This window comes from Anticarsia gemmatalis, chromosome 11 (assembly GCF_050436995.1).
Source record: "Anticarsia gemmatalis isolate Benzon Research Colony breed Stoneville strain chromosome 11, ilAntGemm2 primary, whole genome shotgun sequence".
NCBI lineage: Eukaryota > Metazoa > Arthropoda > Insecta > Lepidoptera > Erebidae > Anticarsia > Anticarsia gemmatalis.
In genome coordinates this window covers 3,216,553-3,234,230 of record NC_134755.1, presented here as the reverse complement: position 1 = coordinate 3,234,230, position 17,678 = coordinate 3,216,553, and the positions used below count along the sequence as shown (strand labels likewise).

Sequence of the window (17,678 nt, the reverse complement as noted above, 5' to 3'; positions counted from 1 at the left end):
TAATACTAACACCCTAGTCATACCTTATATATTTGAAATCTACATTAAATTTGCTATAGATTAAAAAAATAAACCACAAATAATATTTGATAGTGGTAGTACAATAGTCGGTTTAATCTAAATATTTTGTGCTTTAGGCATGTGTTTGAAGAAAGTCTAAAAAATATTTTTAGGCAAAAAAATAATATGACGAAAGGTCTTATCGTGTAGTTAATGAATAATGACATTAAAATCCAACTGTAAAATATACTCAAATCTTTAAAATTAGTTAAAAAAAGGATTTACAATATTGGTGATAAAGGAACATGTCGTTGGGTCAGATGTTGTTTAAGGTGCTCTCTGGCCTATATCAACCACTTATTCAAGTGTGTGCATTAGATCGTCGTCTCGTTTCATCAGCTTCAATGTCAAATATGTTTGAAAGGGATAAACATAGTTTTAGCATTTCTTTTTTACGTTTTTTAAATGCAAGATCGTTTTGCCGTGACACGGTGGCGGGGCGCTTGACGGGGGTAGAACATTCAACCGTGACACGGTGGCCGGGCGCTTGAGAGGATAATTCTTAAAAAAACAGGCCACAAAAGTTACCACTCTTATATAATCTTTTACTCATAGTCAAAAATGTCATCTTTGAAGTGTACCCATCACCCTTACGAGGAAATAACTCGATATGTATTTATAAGGTTTTATTTTCATTTGCATCATAAGAAAATCCACCGATATTATTTTTTACATGCGAATTGGATACAGTAAGCCCTAATACGAAGATGAAAGTATTAAAATTTATTCAAATAAGTCCTTTTGGTGGTGACATTCTTTTTTAAGAAAGGTACTAGAATTTTCATATGCTGAAAATAAGGTCTTATAATTCTAGCTTTGGTCACCAGAAAAATAAATCTCAGTACAATAACATTGAACCTTATAATTGCGAGGTTAGGTACTTTTAAAATTATTAAAATCCTCAATCTAGTAACTAACTGAGTAAATGTATTTAAAATAAAATATCTCAGTTTGTACAGTCGTCTACTTAAAAGTTGCCATTCGGATGACCAACTTTCAAGGATACTAAGTAGAATAACTAAGAAAACTTATAGAAAGTCGGTGAACCACTGACCTACATACACTTTTCTAATCAACTGCACAAACTTATCAAGGTAAATATCATAAGATATCTAAATGTCAAGAAAAATATAACTTTATATTCATGTCCTTATTTATTTCAAAAATGTCTCTCAAAACTAACTGAGACTCTTCAGACGTTTGCATTTAAACTTTCCTCGCGGAATTTGTTTAGATTTCATTTTAAATAAATGTATCGTGCTTTTGAAGGTGCATCTGAATGTCAGTAGTTTAAAATGTGAATAAAATAAACTTAGAGTTTACTAGTAAGATATGTGTAAGAATTTGAAATTTGCAAATAAGTCTAAATATTTATGTTCGAAATGGTAGTATGGAAAGTTCGTAATAGCACTTTGATTGTCCTTCAAATGCCAATACAACAATATATTAGATACTGGTTAAAGTGAAGAAGCAACAAGTTTACTAGCGTGTGAGTATTCAGAACAAGTTCTTTACTTGACATATAAAACGACTGAACACTGATCAAGAGTCTTTGATAAGAGAATACTTAAAATTTTCAAGAAAAACGTCACTTTACATTGTTAAAAAGCGACCTTTTAAAGTATTATTTTAACATTTTCACGGAGACATTTACGTCAACTCTCCACTCCATTAGCTTTCACCGACAAATAATCCTCCTTCGTAACAACAAAAAGTTAATACAAAACACAAAGGTGACACGTTCACTAAAATAGCTACCTACTGCGAATTGCATTAGCACTTCATGTCGCATTATTTTTTAAATTTCATTGTAACGGATAACAAAACGGCTAATTTGAATTCCCCGCGTCGAGTAACTGAGTATTTTTAACAAAGAAATACTTTATTGTTAAGGCGAGAACGTTTCAAAGGCTTTTGAGAGTAACCGAGCTTTAACCGAACTACGTCACTGGGGTAACTTGCTGACGGAAATTTACATAGTTTTTGTGATAAACTTTAGAAATAAAATGAGTGAAATGAACTAGGTTGTGGGCTATTAATTGATTGCAGAAGTATAATGTTGCATAATTGAGTGATCGTAGCCGTTCCAGTTACTATCAATTACCCAACTAGAATAACATAGGAACATAAATTAATGATCGTATTTAAGGTAATTGTTCCTAGCATTAGTAGTGCATGTAACGTCGAATCAACGTGAATCGAGATGATTTTTCTTTCTATTATTTATGCCTACACAGATTGATAAAGCAGACGGAAATACATTTCGAAATATTAATAAAGTATTTTCAAATATGACTTTAAATGATTGTCAATGATCTAACACCTACTCAATGCAACGGGAACTTTAATCAAATCGACATTACTTACACAACAATAATCGTCCTTTTACACCTTCTCCGATTGGTTGAACATTTTTAATAACCAGTTGATTTTCTATCCCATAATTTCAATATTATTGCAATAAGAGAAGGCCATGACCCTTTGGGAAATTATGTTTCTTTGACTTGCCACAATAAGACTTATTTGCAGTGTGGGAGATATGACAAAGTTCCATTGTGAAAGAATAAAGACAACTTATGCGTGTAATCTATCATAATAGAGCAAAGGCTAGGAAAATATATGAAACAGCTGTAATAAAAATATTACTGAACATAATATAGGAAAGAATAATATAATATGGAAAAATATGTTGGTATATAAAAAGAAAATTTAGGCTTCCGATTGTGTATTCGAGTCGAGTCGAATGTGATTTTTTGATGAATTCCTCTCATTTCAATTTTAAAAATACATCAATAAAATAAACAACACAGGCATACATTTTAATAGGCATGAATTTATATCAATTAGAGAATGTTTTTTGAAAAAAAACAAGCCTGTGTTTAAGTTTATGTTATAAAGTATATCTCTATTCTCTATGCAAAAGCTTATAAAAATCGTTATTGTTTTCGAATTTAAATGTGTTTTCTACGTAGTTTGAGTAGTTCGCTATGAAAGCGTAAGTACCAGTTACACGGAATTCCGCATTCAAAATTATAATAGTAAGTATTTTTTTTTGTTTTTTTTCACAATTTAAAATATTTTCATTTCTTGTCACAGTCATAGTCTTAGTTTAATAGTAGGTAATATGTATAATTTGAGATTAAATAAGTAACTGTATAATATCTGGTTTAATAAAAGTTTTATTAATATAGTAAGTATAGTATGGAAGTATGGACAAGGCTGCCCACTGCCCACTGATTGTCTTTAAACTAAGTAGGTAATAGTACACTGTTGACAAAGTTTTGTACTTGACAATTAAACTTGCAGTTCTAACTTCGAGTGGGAGTTTGTTCGTGAGTTAATCTTAAGCTGTTGTTAATGCCTCACATTTAAGTTGAATTAGTAAGACAGTAAGCGATTTTAATTATGATTAATAGGATTTGACACAACGAATAACTGTTTTACGAGTACGGGTAGAATAGAGAAAATTTCAAACTTTGTGAAATCGATTACTTTTACACTTCTTACTACATTTTGATTAGAATAATTAGATAATAACATTCGAATATTCGGTAATTCTAACATTCGAAATACTACGGATAGAAGAAAATTATTGAGAAAAGTAAATATACATCTAATTTATCATTGTTCATAAAATTCGGCAGTTCCAAAACTTGTGTGTATTATAGTAAACAAACGACTTCGAGGCAAATCCTCTGCACTATCAATTTCGCCAAACACATCAATGTTTTTTCTACGTAAAAACACTGTAAGTGAAAACTTTCCGATGTTTGGCAATAAAGACCAATTCAAAGAAAACATATACAAAGATATTTATTTACATTTGATATTAAAAATACAGGAGGCGCGGTTATAAAATGTTCGCGAGAATCTATTCGTTCTTTCAAGCTCCTACGTAATCTTCGTAGAAAACTTTTAATCTTCAAAGTTTTCTTGTGTATCATACTTAAAACATGCTTATAAGTAAATTATGCTGCGATTGTGGAACCATGATGTCAAAGTTGGCACATAAAAATCTTGACACAATTTCACAATCACGTTTAAAGGTCAGAGAAGTGTCAAGATTGTTTAAAATTAAAGAGGTTCTTACTCGAAACATCCACCCACGGGTTCTGAACGCTTTATGAGAGTCCCTAAATAACCATATTGCTTTCCGACAGTTGCCACTTACAAACATAAATATCGTTGAAAAATGTCTAAGATATAATATTGATCTTGAATAACATCCACTTCCTCACATTTTTTAAATTCCTTTTTTTTTATCATAGAATAAACTAATGCATCCTCTATAACTGCGATATAATTCTATTCTACACTAAAATACTACAGCATAGATACTTGATCGCAAAATAATCAGCAAGACCACCACAGGCTCAATCAATCTCTAGTACGTAAGCTACATCAAAAATTCTGCTTTCCTTCATAGCCGTAGCAACAGTTTAGACCGCAGAAGCAATTTGGTCGGTGATTTCCCTTTGTCGACTTCACCGGGGCGTGACATTGCAAGGATGCAGTGGGCCGGGATAAGGCAAGTTGTCAACTGAAAATTACTACGTAGGCCGGACAAGTCAAGTGTTCCCGTTGTAAGATCTAATAGAGTTCTCGCAATCTACTAGAATACAATCGACTTACCATAATTATAGTAGTACAATTGTTGCAAAACGTGTTCGTATTATTGCGATTTACATAAATGCACCCACAGAACATATAATTATTTTTGTACATTTTTGGAAGAAAAGGCTATTTTTTTATGATATGAATGTTAGAGTGTTACATCGATCAACCTGCATCTATAGACCAAATTAAATGTCCTTCTTACTAGTAAGTCGAATTGGTTCGAACGGCAAACATTTAACTTGATAGCATTCAAAATGAATTATTCCGCTGCTGTCGGTCAAAACAATCATTTCAGATCTGATAACACTTTTCTTCCTTTTAAAGTGTTACAAAATGATAATTAATTTTGAAGAAAACTTGTTCTATTGTTCAAAATCGTTGGCGCATTAGTATCTCGAGACCCGAGGCACTCTTAATATAATTGTTTGTCTTTAGCTTATTTAAGAATAAAACTTCCTTATTAAAATCTTCTACTTGCTGTGTTTGAACAAACAATGAATCGTTTTTAATAATATTATGAATTCAGTCTAAATAAAGAAAATGTTTCATCATAATATTATATATTTTTAGATAAAAGAAATAACATTTTCATTGTGTTTCAGTATCTGAATGAAAGTGGTACCAGTGTGGTAAACTCAGGGCCTAGCCCCTCCCCCATTACCGGAGGAGACCCTTGCCTGGCAGTGGAACAGTAATGGGTTAAATTTATAATTTATTAGTTATTGATAATTACGAAAAAAAACTCTGTCAGTCCCATGTTATGAATATAAAGTCTTATTTTCAACAAACGAATTAATATAATAAAATAAGCTCTCAGTCTTAACAACTGATAAAAAACGAACTACACGTGTCAGAATAAAGAAACAAATATCCTCCAGACAGACACGATCATGTAAAACAAAACAATTGTTATAAGTAATTGAATATCGGGAACAAATAGACGACGACATTTTGTAAAGGAACCAATCATTTCTTAGAATTTGAACAAAATATAAATATCAAAAAGGAAAGGAAAAATTCAATGAAATTCGAATGGAGCTAAATTTATAAATGAGAATGATTATCTATGTCGGTTATCAAGCACTTTTCTATACGTGGCTCTAAGATGATGGTATCTTAGCTAAAAGATCGCCCCTCCCGATGCCTTGCCGCGATAGCTCACACTTTTTCCGAGAATACTAAAACAGTCAATTTTATTTGTTCGGATAAACTTGAAATAGATACAGAAGTAATAAGGTTTTTTACAACTTTTTACGCAGGTGAGTTGGAAGTAAAAAGTACTTTAGAAAGTTCAGGTGTGGTTGAAGTAATTTGGAAAGTACATGGCATTTATACAGTTGAATATACCCGTCGTAAATTTTAGAGTGAATGTATCTTTTGTTCTTTGTCCTTTAAGTGCGTTATGTATAAGTTATAATTTTCACTTTAAATTTGTATTTTTGCTAGCTTGATTTAGTTGCTTTTGACATCTTACTAAAAAGATTAGATTTTATTATATTAACCTTATAACCAAAATTATAAGTATTTTTTATTTATTTATTTTGTATATAATAGGCTATAGAAGACAAGCATTTGCCATATTTTCTAAAAAAAGGACCAGTGGAAGGAAGTAACTTCATACAGAAAGTTTGGTTAACTTTTTCGATTTCAATTTCGTCACAATTTTACAAGCGTTCGCAATAAAGTTATACATAATATGAATTGTTATTTAAAGTGAATTCGATTTGACCTTAGGACCTTAAGGCTTTTATTTTTTGTCCATTCGCATTTTCTTAAAACCCCAAACCTTCGAAATTACATTTATGGGAATCGTATTTCCGTATGACCGCTGCAAATATGCTGAACTATTGAAATCACCGCATTGAAATGTATTTATTGAATTGGAACTAAATGACTTTGAAATCAATGAGTTGATTGTCATAGTTATCCGAGTATCAATCTCCATTTCTCTCGCTATGTACCTGAGATAGTCCAGATGACATACATTTTCGATCTATTGAGCAACCTTCTTCTCTGTTATACGGCCATTTTCAGTAACTAGTAGAGCGATTCCCTACAGTCGGTACTTTGGAGTATCGAGAGTTTGGCATTTAAAATGTAGTACAAGCGCTCGTCAAATTTTCATTACTGACTGTAGAGAATTGCACTACTCAAAGGGATTTAATACAACAAGGTAAAATACTGACTTTTTAAATTGACTGATCTGGTTTTCATACAAAATTTCTCGATAGCAGTCGATAATTGATAGTAGTAGGGAACCGTCTCTGTGAAGATATCAGTTGGAACTGGCCATCAACAAACATAGCATCTTCTTCACCTCCAAAACTCCTGAACTTGTCTGATCTCTCCACCTTTTCCAAACGACGACTTACCTTGGTCTAGCAGCCTGAGTATAGTAGCGGTCGAGCTCCTGCAGCATGCGCAGGGCATCGGCCATGTCGTGAGGCCCTTCCTCCCTGGCCTCGGCGAAGCAGACCAGAGCCAACACCACGGCTACGGCGATAGCGATGTTCTTGTTCAGCATATTGGAGTCTGTGACAAAAGATATACACTGATAAGTACATATTATTATTTTTGTTTAGGCTGGATGGGCATGCTCATATCCGATCCCATCGATCATCATTGTTATGTATTGTGACGATGAAGACAAACATTTTACACTCTATTATTTATTATTATTCATATAGCAACCAAATTTAAAGAAAATAAAACAAATTTATTTGGCTGAAAAATGGCTTTAATCCTAGTTTCAACATTGCTTAAATCCTATTTCTATTTTGGCAGTTTCAAATTCATTAAAGGTTCTATAATCCAAAATATTTCTCTCTCCATTATAGTATCAGTTAAAGTGACTAGTTAACACTTAACAACCTTCTATTTTAGGATCAATCAAAGATAGTTCGAAAATCTAAACTAATAAATGTAAAGACAGGAGGAATTTATTGGCTCTACAATGTAATAATATTCAAACGAAGCTATAAATCAGCAATCTCATCATGTCTGTTTTCCATCGGGATAAGCAAGGGACGGAGACTTATTCTGACACATCTTATTGAGGACGCGAATGCCAAACTTTTGACTATAAATTTATTATTGTCCCTTCTAGTTTTGAAATAATGTGAACATATTTCACATTAGACTTTCGTGTTTTGCACTCAAGGGAATGTCAGGCTAAATCAGAATAGATATCCAATTTATTTGGCAGTTTTTGTAAACTTCATAGTTTTACGTCACGAAGGGACTCACAAAGTTAGTAAACTGTTGACTGCCCACTACAATATATCATTCAGACTTTATCATCACATAACATATCATATCATTTATACCATTATTAAACATATGTATATATTGAATCCTTCATATGTTTCTCGTATACAATTTCCTCTTGATAATTCAAACATTATTAAAAGGCATTTCCATAAAAAGTTTCACATTAAAACGTCGTCTGCATGCAGTTAGTTATTAATACTAAATTGCACTTTTCAAAGTATGACTGTTTTGAAACAAGACAAGATTGTTTGCTGTCTCTAGCTTTTATTTCAAGAGCTACTAAAATATTCAATTACTCTGCCCGAGAGCCATAAGCAATATTTATCCGGTTTTAAAAATGGAAAAAGAATATCAGATCTCTTTCGTATTTGTCTTCCTTATTTTAGAATCGATAAGTTTAATGGCAACCCCGTCGTTGTGGGTGGTAGGTAATATTTTAGCACTTTTGAAATTAGAATGGGTTGTAAATCGAATAACGAGTTAAACATTTGCCATTATATTATCTTCTTAAGTTCGAGTTTTATAAAATTGTACTTAGTATAATAATATAATTAAACTTAAGGATTTTAAGTTTTTATTTCTCCTACTATTTAGTAGCATACACTCATGACGCAAATTCAATAAATAAATAAATGAATGATGCCGCTCGTGTATTTAAGTTTTGTATTATATTCAGCTTTATAAAAGTAGCAAATACATAGCAGTACTATCATGAACCCAATTTTATTTCCTATTTCCTTTCAAAGCGTTGTTTTCACCAACAAAATTAAACTTAAGAATCGACTGAGAAAACGGGTCAAGTAAGACCTTTTTTGAACCAGTTTCGCTGAAAGTGGAAAGTAATTTGACTAAAACAAGTAAATGTGAACTGCCGGCTATTTTACTAATGCACCTTAATTTTAGCAATTACTTAGTAAAGTTTTAGATGTTTTGGATAAATACTGTTATTTTTGGAAGAAAACTGACCAGAATACTGTAGTTCGGTAACTTCAGTCAAAGGCTGTATCGGACAAGCATACCATATAGTACCATAGTTCGACCATTTTACAATGTATAGAATTGTGACAACAAATATACCTTTTTGTTTGTCACAATTCTATAAATGAAATTCAAATTCAAATTCAAATTCTTTATTGCTCTCATGTGTTACAAAGGTGTTACATAATATTTTGTACAGTGTCAACATGAACCCTGCGAGGGCGTAGCAAGTTACATATAGTTTTATTATTTCTTATACTAAACAGTCTTAATCTTATCTCATTATCTATTATTATTGTTCTACATAAAATATCTTCTTTAAATCTAGGTAGAGAATATATCATATTACATAAACTATATATTATTATGATGTTTTAACTTTTTTACAAATGTCAACGTATATTCGTCTAGTTAATACAAATAAGGTCTTAATGTTTTATCTCATGAAATAATAAGTACCATAAATGTATCTACGTTTATTTATTTTTTCTTCAGAATTTACTTTCAAAATATACATAAAATCATTTATCTGTCGTAATCCTATTTTTATCATATTATAGTTATTATAAACTTTTAAAATAAATATAGCTCAGGCCACCTCAATACTGATCAAGATAATAACTGTAATACCTACGCATTTGTCACAAAATATTAGCCTAAGCCTTGAATAAACTGAAAAAATGCTTTTAGTTTAAATAATATTATCAGATAGTTTGAATAACACCTTGAACTTGTAGTATCAAATATTGGTTCGCCAATTTTAGAATAATTAAATTGATAACTATACCTTACTATTGTCTCAAGAGGGGAGCGATAGAAAGTGGTGATCGGATATCTCAAATGTTTGTCGATAGTTGTGTAATTCAAGTTCATTTTTAAGTTATAAAATAATGAGAAAGACTCTGACATAACTTGGCCCTTATTTAAACTATCTGCTTTATATTGTCACTATCGTATTTTAGTTAAGTACTAAACATTTCTTTTAGAGATGATATTTCAGTTATCGTTTACTTATTATTTGTAAAAGAAAGAAAATGTTCACTAAAAATAAACCGAATCTTTATTTTCGATATGAACCAAAATAGTATAATGACTGTGTTTGACCTGTGTTTTCCATTTCTTATTCATTCTTTAAATCCCTAATTTAAAGCATTTAATGGAACAAAATGAAAAGCAAACCCTTCGAGTTCCAATCTTTTATTTATAAAGTCAACAATTAATATCCTTATTTCTAACTCTTTGTAAAAAGGATTATTTTGTTCGAGTGCGCCGGTACATAACGTCCGTGGCGTGTTTAAGTTCCAGCTTGGTCAGTTTGAGTTCGGCTTAAATTCGCATCTACGTCCATTGACGACGGCCAAGTTTACAACTTTTTTTATTTCACTTTTATAATGACAAAATGTTTGAGAATCAAATTAACTTTGTACTTAAACATTGGGTATATTAAGTTCTACATTAATTTTTGCATTGTCGGTGCAGAAATCGAACGGTTTAGGATTCGTTTGAAGACATGTCATCACTTTTAAAACGGTCTAGATAATTAATTAGATTTAAAGTATAAAAACATAGGTTCATCATAAGCTACTTTACTTATTCAACTAACAATACATACATACGTAAAATTACGCCTGCTTTCCACAGGGATAGGCAGAAACAAAAGACTAATTTAGGTATTTAGTTCTGAAAGTCAATGCGGAAATGGCTAAACAAATATTCCCTGAATAGTGAATATAATCCTGTACTTCGTACGCCATGGAATAAATGTCAAGTGTGAGTCGAATATCAAGTTTCTATTTTATTTCAAGTGTCTCTCCGAGCGGTCAAACCTCTTGAATCCTGAAACTGTGTAGGCCTTTTTGTAAACGGACACTTAAAGGACCTTAAGTACTGGCACCGTTTGGTTACATTTGGTTAATTCAATTATCACTTTACAGCCCAAATGCTTCGTGTACGTGTATGATTATTAACCCCTAACCCTACCCACACGTTTAAGGAAATAAGCCATTGCAGCGGCACGTTGTATAAATTCAGAAAACTACATAATACATAAATACAATCTTGGCAAATTGTTTATTTATAAAATCACGCCTGCTATGTTCAAAGGTGAACGATGTTAGTTAGATTCGTGTAACAGGGAGGAAGCCTAGTGCCTTATTCCGGGCATTTTACCAAACTCAGAACTGTTTTTCATATTTATACAGGGTGTGGCGTAAATAATGGATAATCCTTTACCAGCGGATGGGCGACCACCCAACTGATCTAAATATCAAAATTTACCTCTGGCACAAGTATCATAGTTTTTGAGATTTTGGCCATTTTGTATGTTTTTTAAAAAAGCGATTTAAGCTCGTTCTTTTTAATGCTGTGATCACAATTTAAGGCTTTTTTTAAATCCGTTTTTTGCAAATAAATCCTGAATAGATGTGCTATTGAATCTACAATCTTGTTTTGTTATTACTACTTGTTTTTTATTTAAATTATGCATTCAAAGTTGAATTTTATAATCTTTCACAAAATTTGTGCAACTTTGAGCACTTGTGGTGAAAAAAAAATGTATGGTGGCTTTACTGCCCACGCCATAAATAATTTCTAAATTTTATTAGAATTCTAAATTGGTATAACATGCAGCATTAATACCGATTATTGTCAAAAAATTACAACGAACTTAAATTATTAACACTTTTGCCGGTCGACTAATTTAATTTTTTCACGCTAAGCGCGTTCTAGATTCAATAGCACATCTATTCAGGATTTAATTGCAAAACACGGATTTAAAAAAGTCTTAATTTGTGATCACAGCACCAAAAAGTACGAGCGTAAATCGCTTTCTTAAACACACATAATGGGCAATTTTTTTTGCATTTAAATCCTAAATTAATATGCTATTGAACCTAATATCTTGTTTTGTTATTACTACTTGTCTTTTATTTAAACCATGCATTCAAAGTTAAATTTTATAATTTTTCAATACTTTTGTTCCACTTTGAGCACATGTGTGCAGTGTTGAAAAAAAAAAGAAATACAAAACATAAATACTATTCAAATAATAAAGATAATTAGAAATCTAAAGAAAACTAGTCTGTTGACAAAAAAAACATTTTTCAACAAATTGTAATACATTATTTTGAAATAGACTTGGTAGAAGCAGCACAGTTCCAAGCTTTTTTATCATCTAAATAATCTTTAATAGTGTAATAGCCCTATAAACATGAATATTTGAAAGCAAACTTAGCTTAAACGCGCTGATAAAATAAAATTAGTCGACCGGCAAAAGTGTTAATAATTTAAGTTCGTTGTAATATTTTGACAATAATCGGTATTAATGCTGCATGTTATACCAATTTAGATTTCTAATAAAATTTAAAAAATATTTATGGCGTGGGCAGTAAAGCCACCATACATTTTTTTTTCACCACAAGTGCTCAAAGTTGCACAAAAGTTGTGAAAGATTATAAAATTTAACTTTGAATGCATAATTTAAATAAAAAACAAGTAGTAATAACAAAACAAGATTGTAGATTCAATAGCACATCTATTCAGGATTTATTTGCAAAAAACGGATTTAAAAAAAGCCTTAAATTGTGATCACAGCATCAAAAAGAACGAGCGTAAATCGCTTTTTTAAAAAACACACAAAATGGCCAAAATCTCAAAAACTATGATACTTGTGCCAGAGGTAAATTTCGATATTTAGATCAGTTGGGTGGTCGCCCATCCGCTGGTAAAGGATTATCCATTATTTACGCCACACCCTGTATACTGATTCATATTTCTTTACAGAATGTTTTATTTCCCTTATATTTTTATTGTTACCGAAAAATGTTTGTATTCTAGTGATAGGTTTAGAGCTACTAAAAGGTACTCAAGTAATAATTAACTTTTCAATCATACTAAAACAGTTAATTTCTCAATTAATTAACCTTTTCGTTAAATGCAGTTCTTTACAAGATTTTAATGAATAGAAACCATTCACGGCACTCTGGCCTTTTCAATATTAACTTGTCACTTACAAACATTTTGGGTACAACTCTTTGTCTAGATTCATTTTACTTTATAACCAAGTGACCTTTTTATATAAGCAAATTATTAATTTAGTTGAAACTGAAATTAGTTTTGCTTAATCTACTGATGACGTAGCGTGTCAGACACCGCAGGCGCCGAGTTTGTGAGGATATAGCTATGTATGGATGCGTGTATGTTTGTAACTCTTTCACGTAAAAACGACTGCATGGGTATTAATGAAATTTGGTACACATATAGTTTAGAGCCTGTACTAACTCATGCGACTTTTTACCCCGGGAAATCTTTTCACGATGCTAGTTTTATTATAAAAAATGCTACTAAAAAAAATCTTTTAAACTACCTATACATAAACTGAGATATAAACGATGTTTTGCAATCAATGATAATATAAAAAATATATTTTGCTACTCTTTTAAAGTATCAAAAGAAATATTCGTAATTTCTAAACGACCGTCACTTGATTAGTATAAAGATGCCTACGTAAAAAGGTGTTACTTACAAAGTGGGGAACATAATTCAATTTATATATTTACCGCTTCACTCTTAAATAATAATATGAAGATGTTTTTTTTTAAATTTGACACTTTAGTCACTTGATCTTCCAGTCTAGTCAACTTAGTCTTAAGGTAAATAAAATTAGACAGAGTAGCTCGATAATTTCTTACAAAATTTGAATTTTTTATATTACTACACTTAAGATTCTATTTTTACCGTTTATATTCAATTTTCATCGTAGCCGAGGTTTTAGCATTTACAATGCCTCAAGAACTTTTTTAAAAGAACAATTTTCAAGCTATGTTTTGTGTTATACAGTAAAAGTAAAAGTCCATATTTATTATTATCTACTTTGATGGGAAGCGTAACGCATTTAGGTACAGAGCGTGTAGGTTTTGACTAAGCAAGTTATTGTTTTTTTAAAATATAGGCTCGAACTTTTTTTCCTCTTAGCTATTTTTAAACGATCTCAAAAACATTTACACGGGAAATATCACAACAAAATAAAAAATCCTGCTTCATTTATGACAAGCGGATCACATTTGTAAGTAGATAAATAAAACGAAGTAAGTAGCTGTAGAGATTTCTGAGTACAAACAAATTATTTTGATCATTTCTTATTTGTGGAAACAATTGGAGCGCGAAGGATTTTACAGTTCTCACAATTTCGTACTCAATGATCGTATGAGGTATATACCGACACGTGTAGGTATCGATAAATGGGACACATACCGATTTCTAACAAAAAAAGATTAATAATATCCTAAAAAATGTGATAGAACTTTTCTTAAAAGAAAACCTACGAATATGTTTTCTTAGCGAGCTATAAACACTATTGAACGATATAAAGGGAGTGAGAAGGTTTAAGCGATTTAATTCGCGCCAATAGATTTCCATAATTTCCATGTTAAATATTATACAAAGCCGATGAGTTAAAATAGTTTCTAACATCCATTCACTTTACAAACTTTTGGGTAGTAATATTAAGCAACTTCTACTCTAAAGCTTTATTATTGCCGCTACCTACCTACCCATTTTTTCCCCTAACTATCTTTAATAAACCACCGATACCATTACTTCGATCTACGTCACCGAACCTCCTTTCACGCAACGATTATTCGACCAACATTAACTGTTGCAATATTCCGAACTATCTCTCGATTTCTCCTATTCAGTTCTAATTCAACTAACGAACCAAATGTTAAAAGCAAATTCTGGAAACCCTCATTATTTACGGCATGTAACATTTTTCGGAGAATTTTGTTGAGACCAACCTATATATTTTTCAAGACGTTACGATACGGCATATTATTTTAAAGACATTTGGAACGTACACTGATGTTTTTCCAAGCTTGAAATGTAATAGAGAAGTATTGAATTGAATATTATGGAAAAAAAGACATGCTAGTACTGAATGAAAACAAAATAATGCCACTTGCAATTATTTTATTAAACACTAGCTGACCCGCGCAACTTCGCTTGCGTCACATAAGTGAGAATGAGTCAAATTTTACCCCGTTTTTGTAACATTGTCTATTGCTACTCTGCTCCTATTGGTCGTAGCGTGATGATTTATAGCATATAGCCTTCCTCGATAAATGTGCTATTTAACACTAAAATATTTTTTCAAATCGGACCAGTAGTTCCTGAGATTAGCGCGTTCAAACAAACAAACAAAAAAACAAACAAACTCTGCAGCTTTATAATATTAGTATAGATTCGTTTAGGAAATTAGCTGCAATTTTAATAGATACAATCATTTATCGACGTATGCTTTTCTAGCAAGCACACGGACACACTCGCAATCAGAATTGCATATTATCAAGCATGGAAGTTAAAAACTTGTACTACGCAATTCCGTCATCAAAAATAAAAAAAAACGAATAGGTACATCAAAGATTTCTCTATCGTTATTTACTAAACCGTCTATCTAAAAGCTTCCTCTTAGCCTTTCTCTATAAGAAGATAAACATTTCAGTGTACTTGGATATTTTACGATTAGTAACGATTCGTGGAATTCCCATCTTTTCTCGCTCACCTTAAGTCATTGTAGACGGATGAAGCATTATCTCCGTTTTAAATAAGCCCTCATTATCATGTAAGAACGTTCAACTTGAATGGATTACAAAATCACAAGAGTCTATGGTTTACTCAGCGTTTGTCAATTTAAATCGTTTTATTATATTATTCTGAAAGTTTTTGGAGACCCTAGTAATGTTAACAGTTACATAGTTTTGGTAAGAAATAAGTCTCGACATTTTTATTTTTCTTAATCTTTGATTATGTTAAACAGCATTGACTTCACTCATGTATTACAGACAGACGAACATTTGCGTTATAAAGTTGTAAGACATTTATTCTTCTCTGTACACTAAGTTAAGCCATGCTGTTTTTGCTCGGATGTGGGTAGCCTGCAGTTTCATGTTGCTGCTTGAATATTTTAAAATAATATACAGCCCTTGCCCATTCCGTAGACTTTAGAAACGGCATAAAACTTTCATATGCCACGTCCTTTCTTAGTTTAAAAATACTATAGTGGGTCTAGATATAGATTAAACTAAATAAAAATGTTAGATAAAACTCAGTGTATTTTGTAGCGCCACCATCAAAAGACCCTAAATATTTACCCATCATGATTATATTTATTATTGCTTTATTATCTTTCATAATCTGCCAATAGTGAATCGATAGATTTGGGTTTATATCATCAAAGTTATCTTATCAAGGTCTTATAAAATCAGGTTATTACGCTTTCAATGCTTTCATACAATAAATCCTTAGGTTTAGTACGAGTTTCTATGCAAAATGATTTGTTACATGATTGTAAAAAGTGATTTTTGTCCAATTGTAAATTTGCCCACATTGTACAGTAACCTATGTTTTTATCCCGGGTCGTCATTTATCTCCATGCATTTTTTAAAGCCAGTTCATTTTTTAGATCGTAACGGATTTTTTTAGTATTTGTAATATTTGTATGTAGAGGAATACAAACTTGATTGTTTCTCATCTTTAATAAAAGTAAGTAAGTACAGCTAAAGTCGCCCCAGATGTGGGAAAACTTAACGGTATGTAGGCAGTGGTTAATAATAAGCCGAGAGTCCCTCTGGACTAACTCCTGTCGATGTTCTGGAACTTATAACAAATTGAAAACCAAGCGATGGTGACGTGGAAATACTTCAATGTTAGTGTATGGTAATTTATAATAAGATTTTTAACCAAACATCAAACACTTGCCAGCCGGCACAGAGGAAAATCGTAACAGACGACAAATAAGGACTGTATTATTACACGAAATGTCAACTAAATTGTATGTTCATGATAACATTACTAGCTAATATTACTTCCGTTATAGCCCCAAGCCGAAATCTAAAAATACATATAAAACAAAATGAACCTTGATAAACATAATCTATTCTGGATTGGCCACAATTTGGCGACCCCATTCTAATATTAAGCCACTAATAAAATATGGTCGTGTATAAATACTCCAATCCCTGTACTTAATAAAGTCGTGGAGATTGAATCATGCACGAATAGTGGCTGTGGCCCCGCCATACCTCCTTGAGGAATGCCCCTCGGGGCACTACATATTGTATTTTAATTTTGTATCAGCTTCCGCTTGTGGTTTTCATCGCAATCAAGAAACTTCACCAGATACCTTAAATTTCCCTTTCCTTAAGTTTTCGGGAGTTCAAAGTTCTTGGCATTCGTAATATTTTATAACACAATAGATCAAAAGCAAAATAAAATTCTGTTGCGAAAATTGACCAGAATTATTGTAAATTGAAATAGGCAATTTTATTCTCGGTAACTTGCAATTGATATCAAAAACCAAATCAAACCTCGGATCAAATTAATAGCATATCTGTTACAGTTCAATAATTTCATTTTTATTTTGGATCATCGACACTCAATTGAGGGCATTCAATTATCTTTTATTGCAAATATAACAAATATGTAGGCGTAGTTTGTTGAACGAATTGATTGGTTCATTCATTATTATTTAATTATGCTCAGTACTCACTCTCGCAGTGCATTACGTATCGAATTATTCATAAATATTATTTGCGAGTCTGCAGCTCTCTTAGACATAAATGAACATAAATTAATGTATTTCCAGCAATGTTTGATTTTACATCATTATGTATGAAAGCTACTTAATATTAAAATATTTCTAAAGAACGTTGTCTCCTACCTCGCTTTCTATTCGACTGCGGAAATAAAAATAGATGTAA

At 31.6% G+C, this 17,678-nt stretch overlaps 1 protein-coding gene across 1 annotated transcript in view; it reads right to left on the bottom strand.

Annotated features, from left to right (window-relative positions):
• LOC142976474 (uncharacterized) overlaps positions 1-17,678 on the bottom strand; it is a 38,378-nt gene that overhangs the window by 12,216 nt on the left and 8,484 nt on the right. The window contains exon 2 of the mRNA XM_076119862.1: positions 7,050-7,209. Within this exon, the coding sequence (XP_075975977.1) occupies positions 7,050-7,201 (152 nt within the window). The 5' untranslated portion in view covers positions 7,202-7,209. The remainder of the gene's footprint in view (positions 1-7,049; positions 7,210-17,678) is intronic.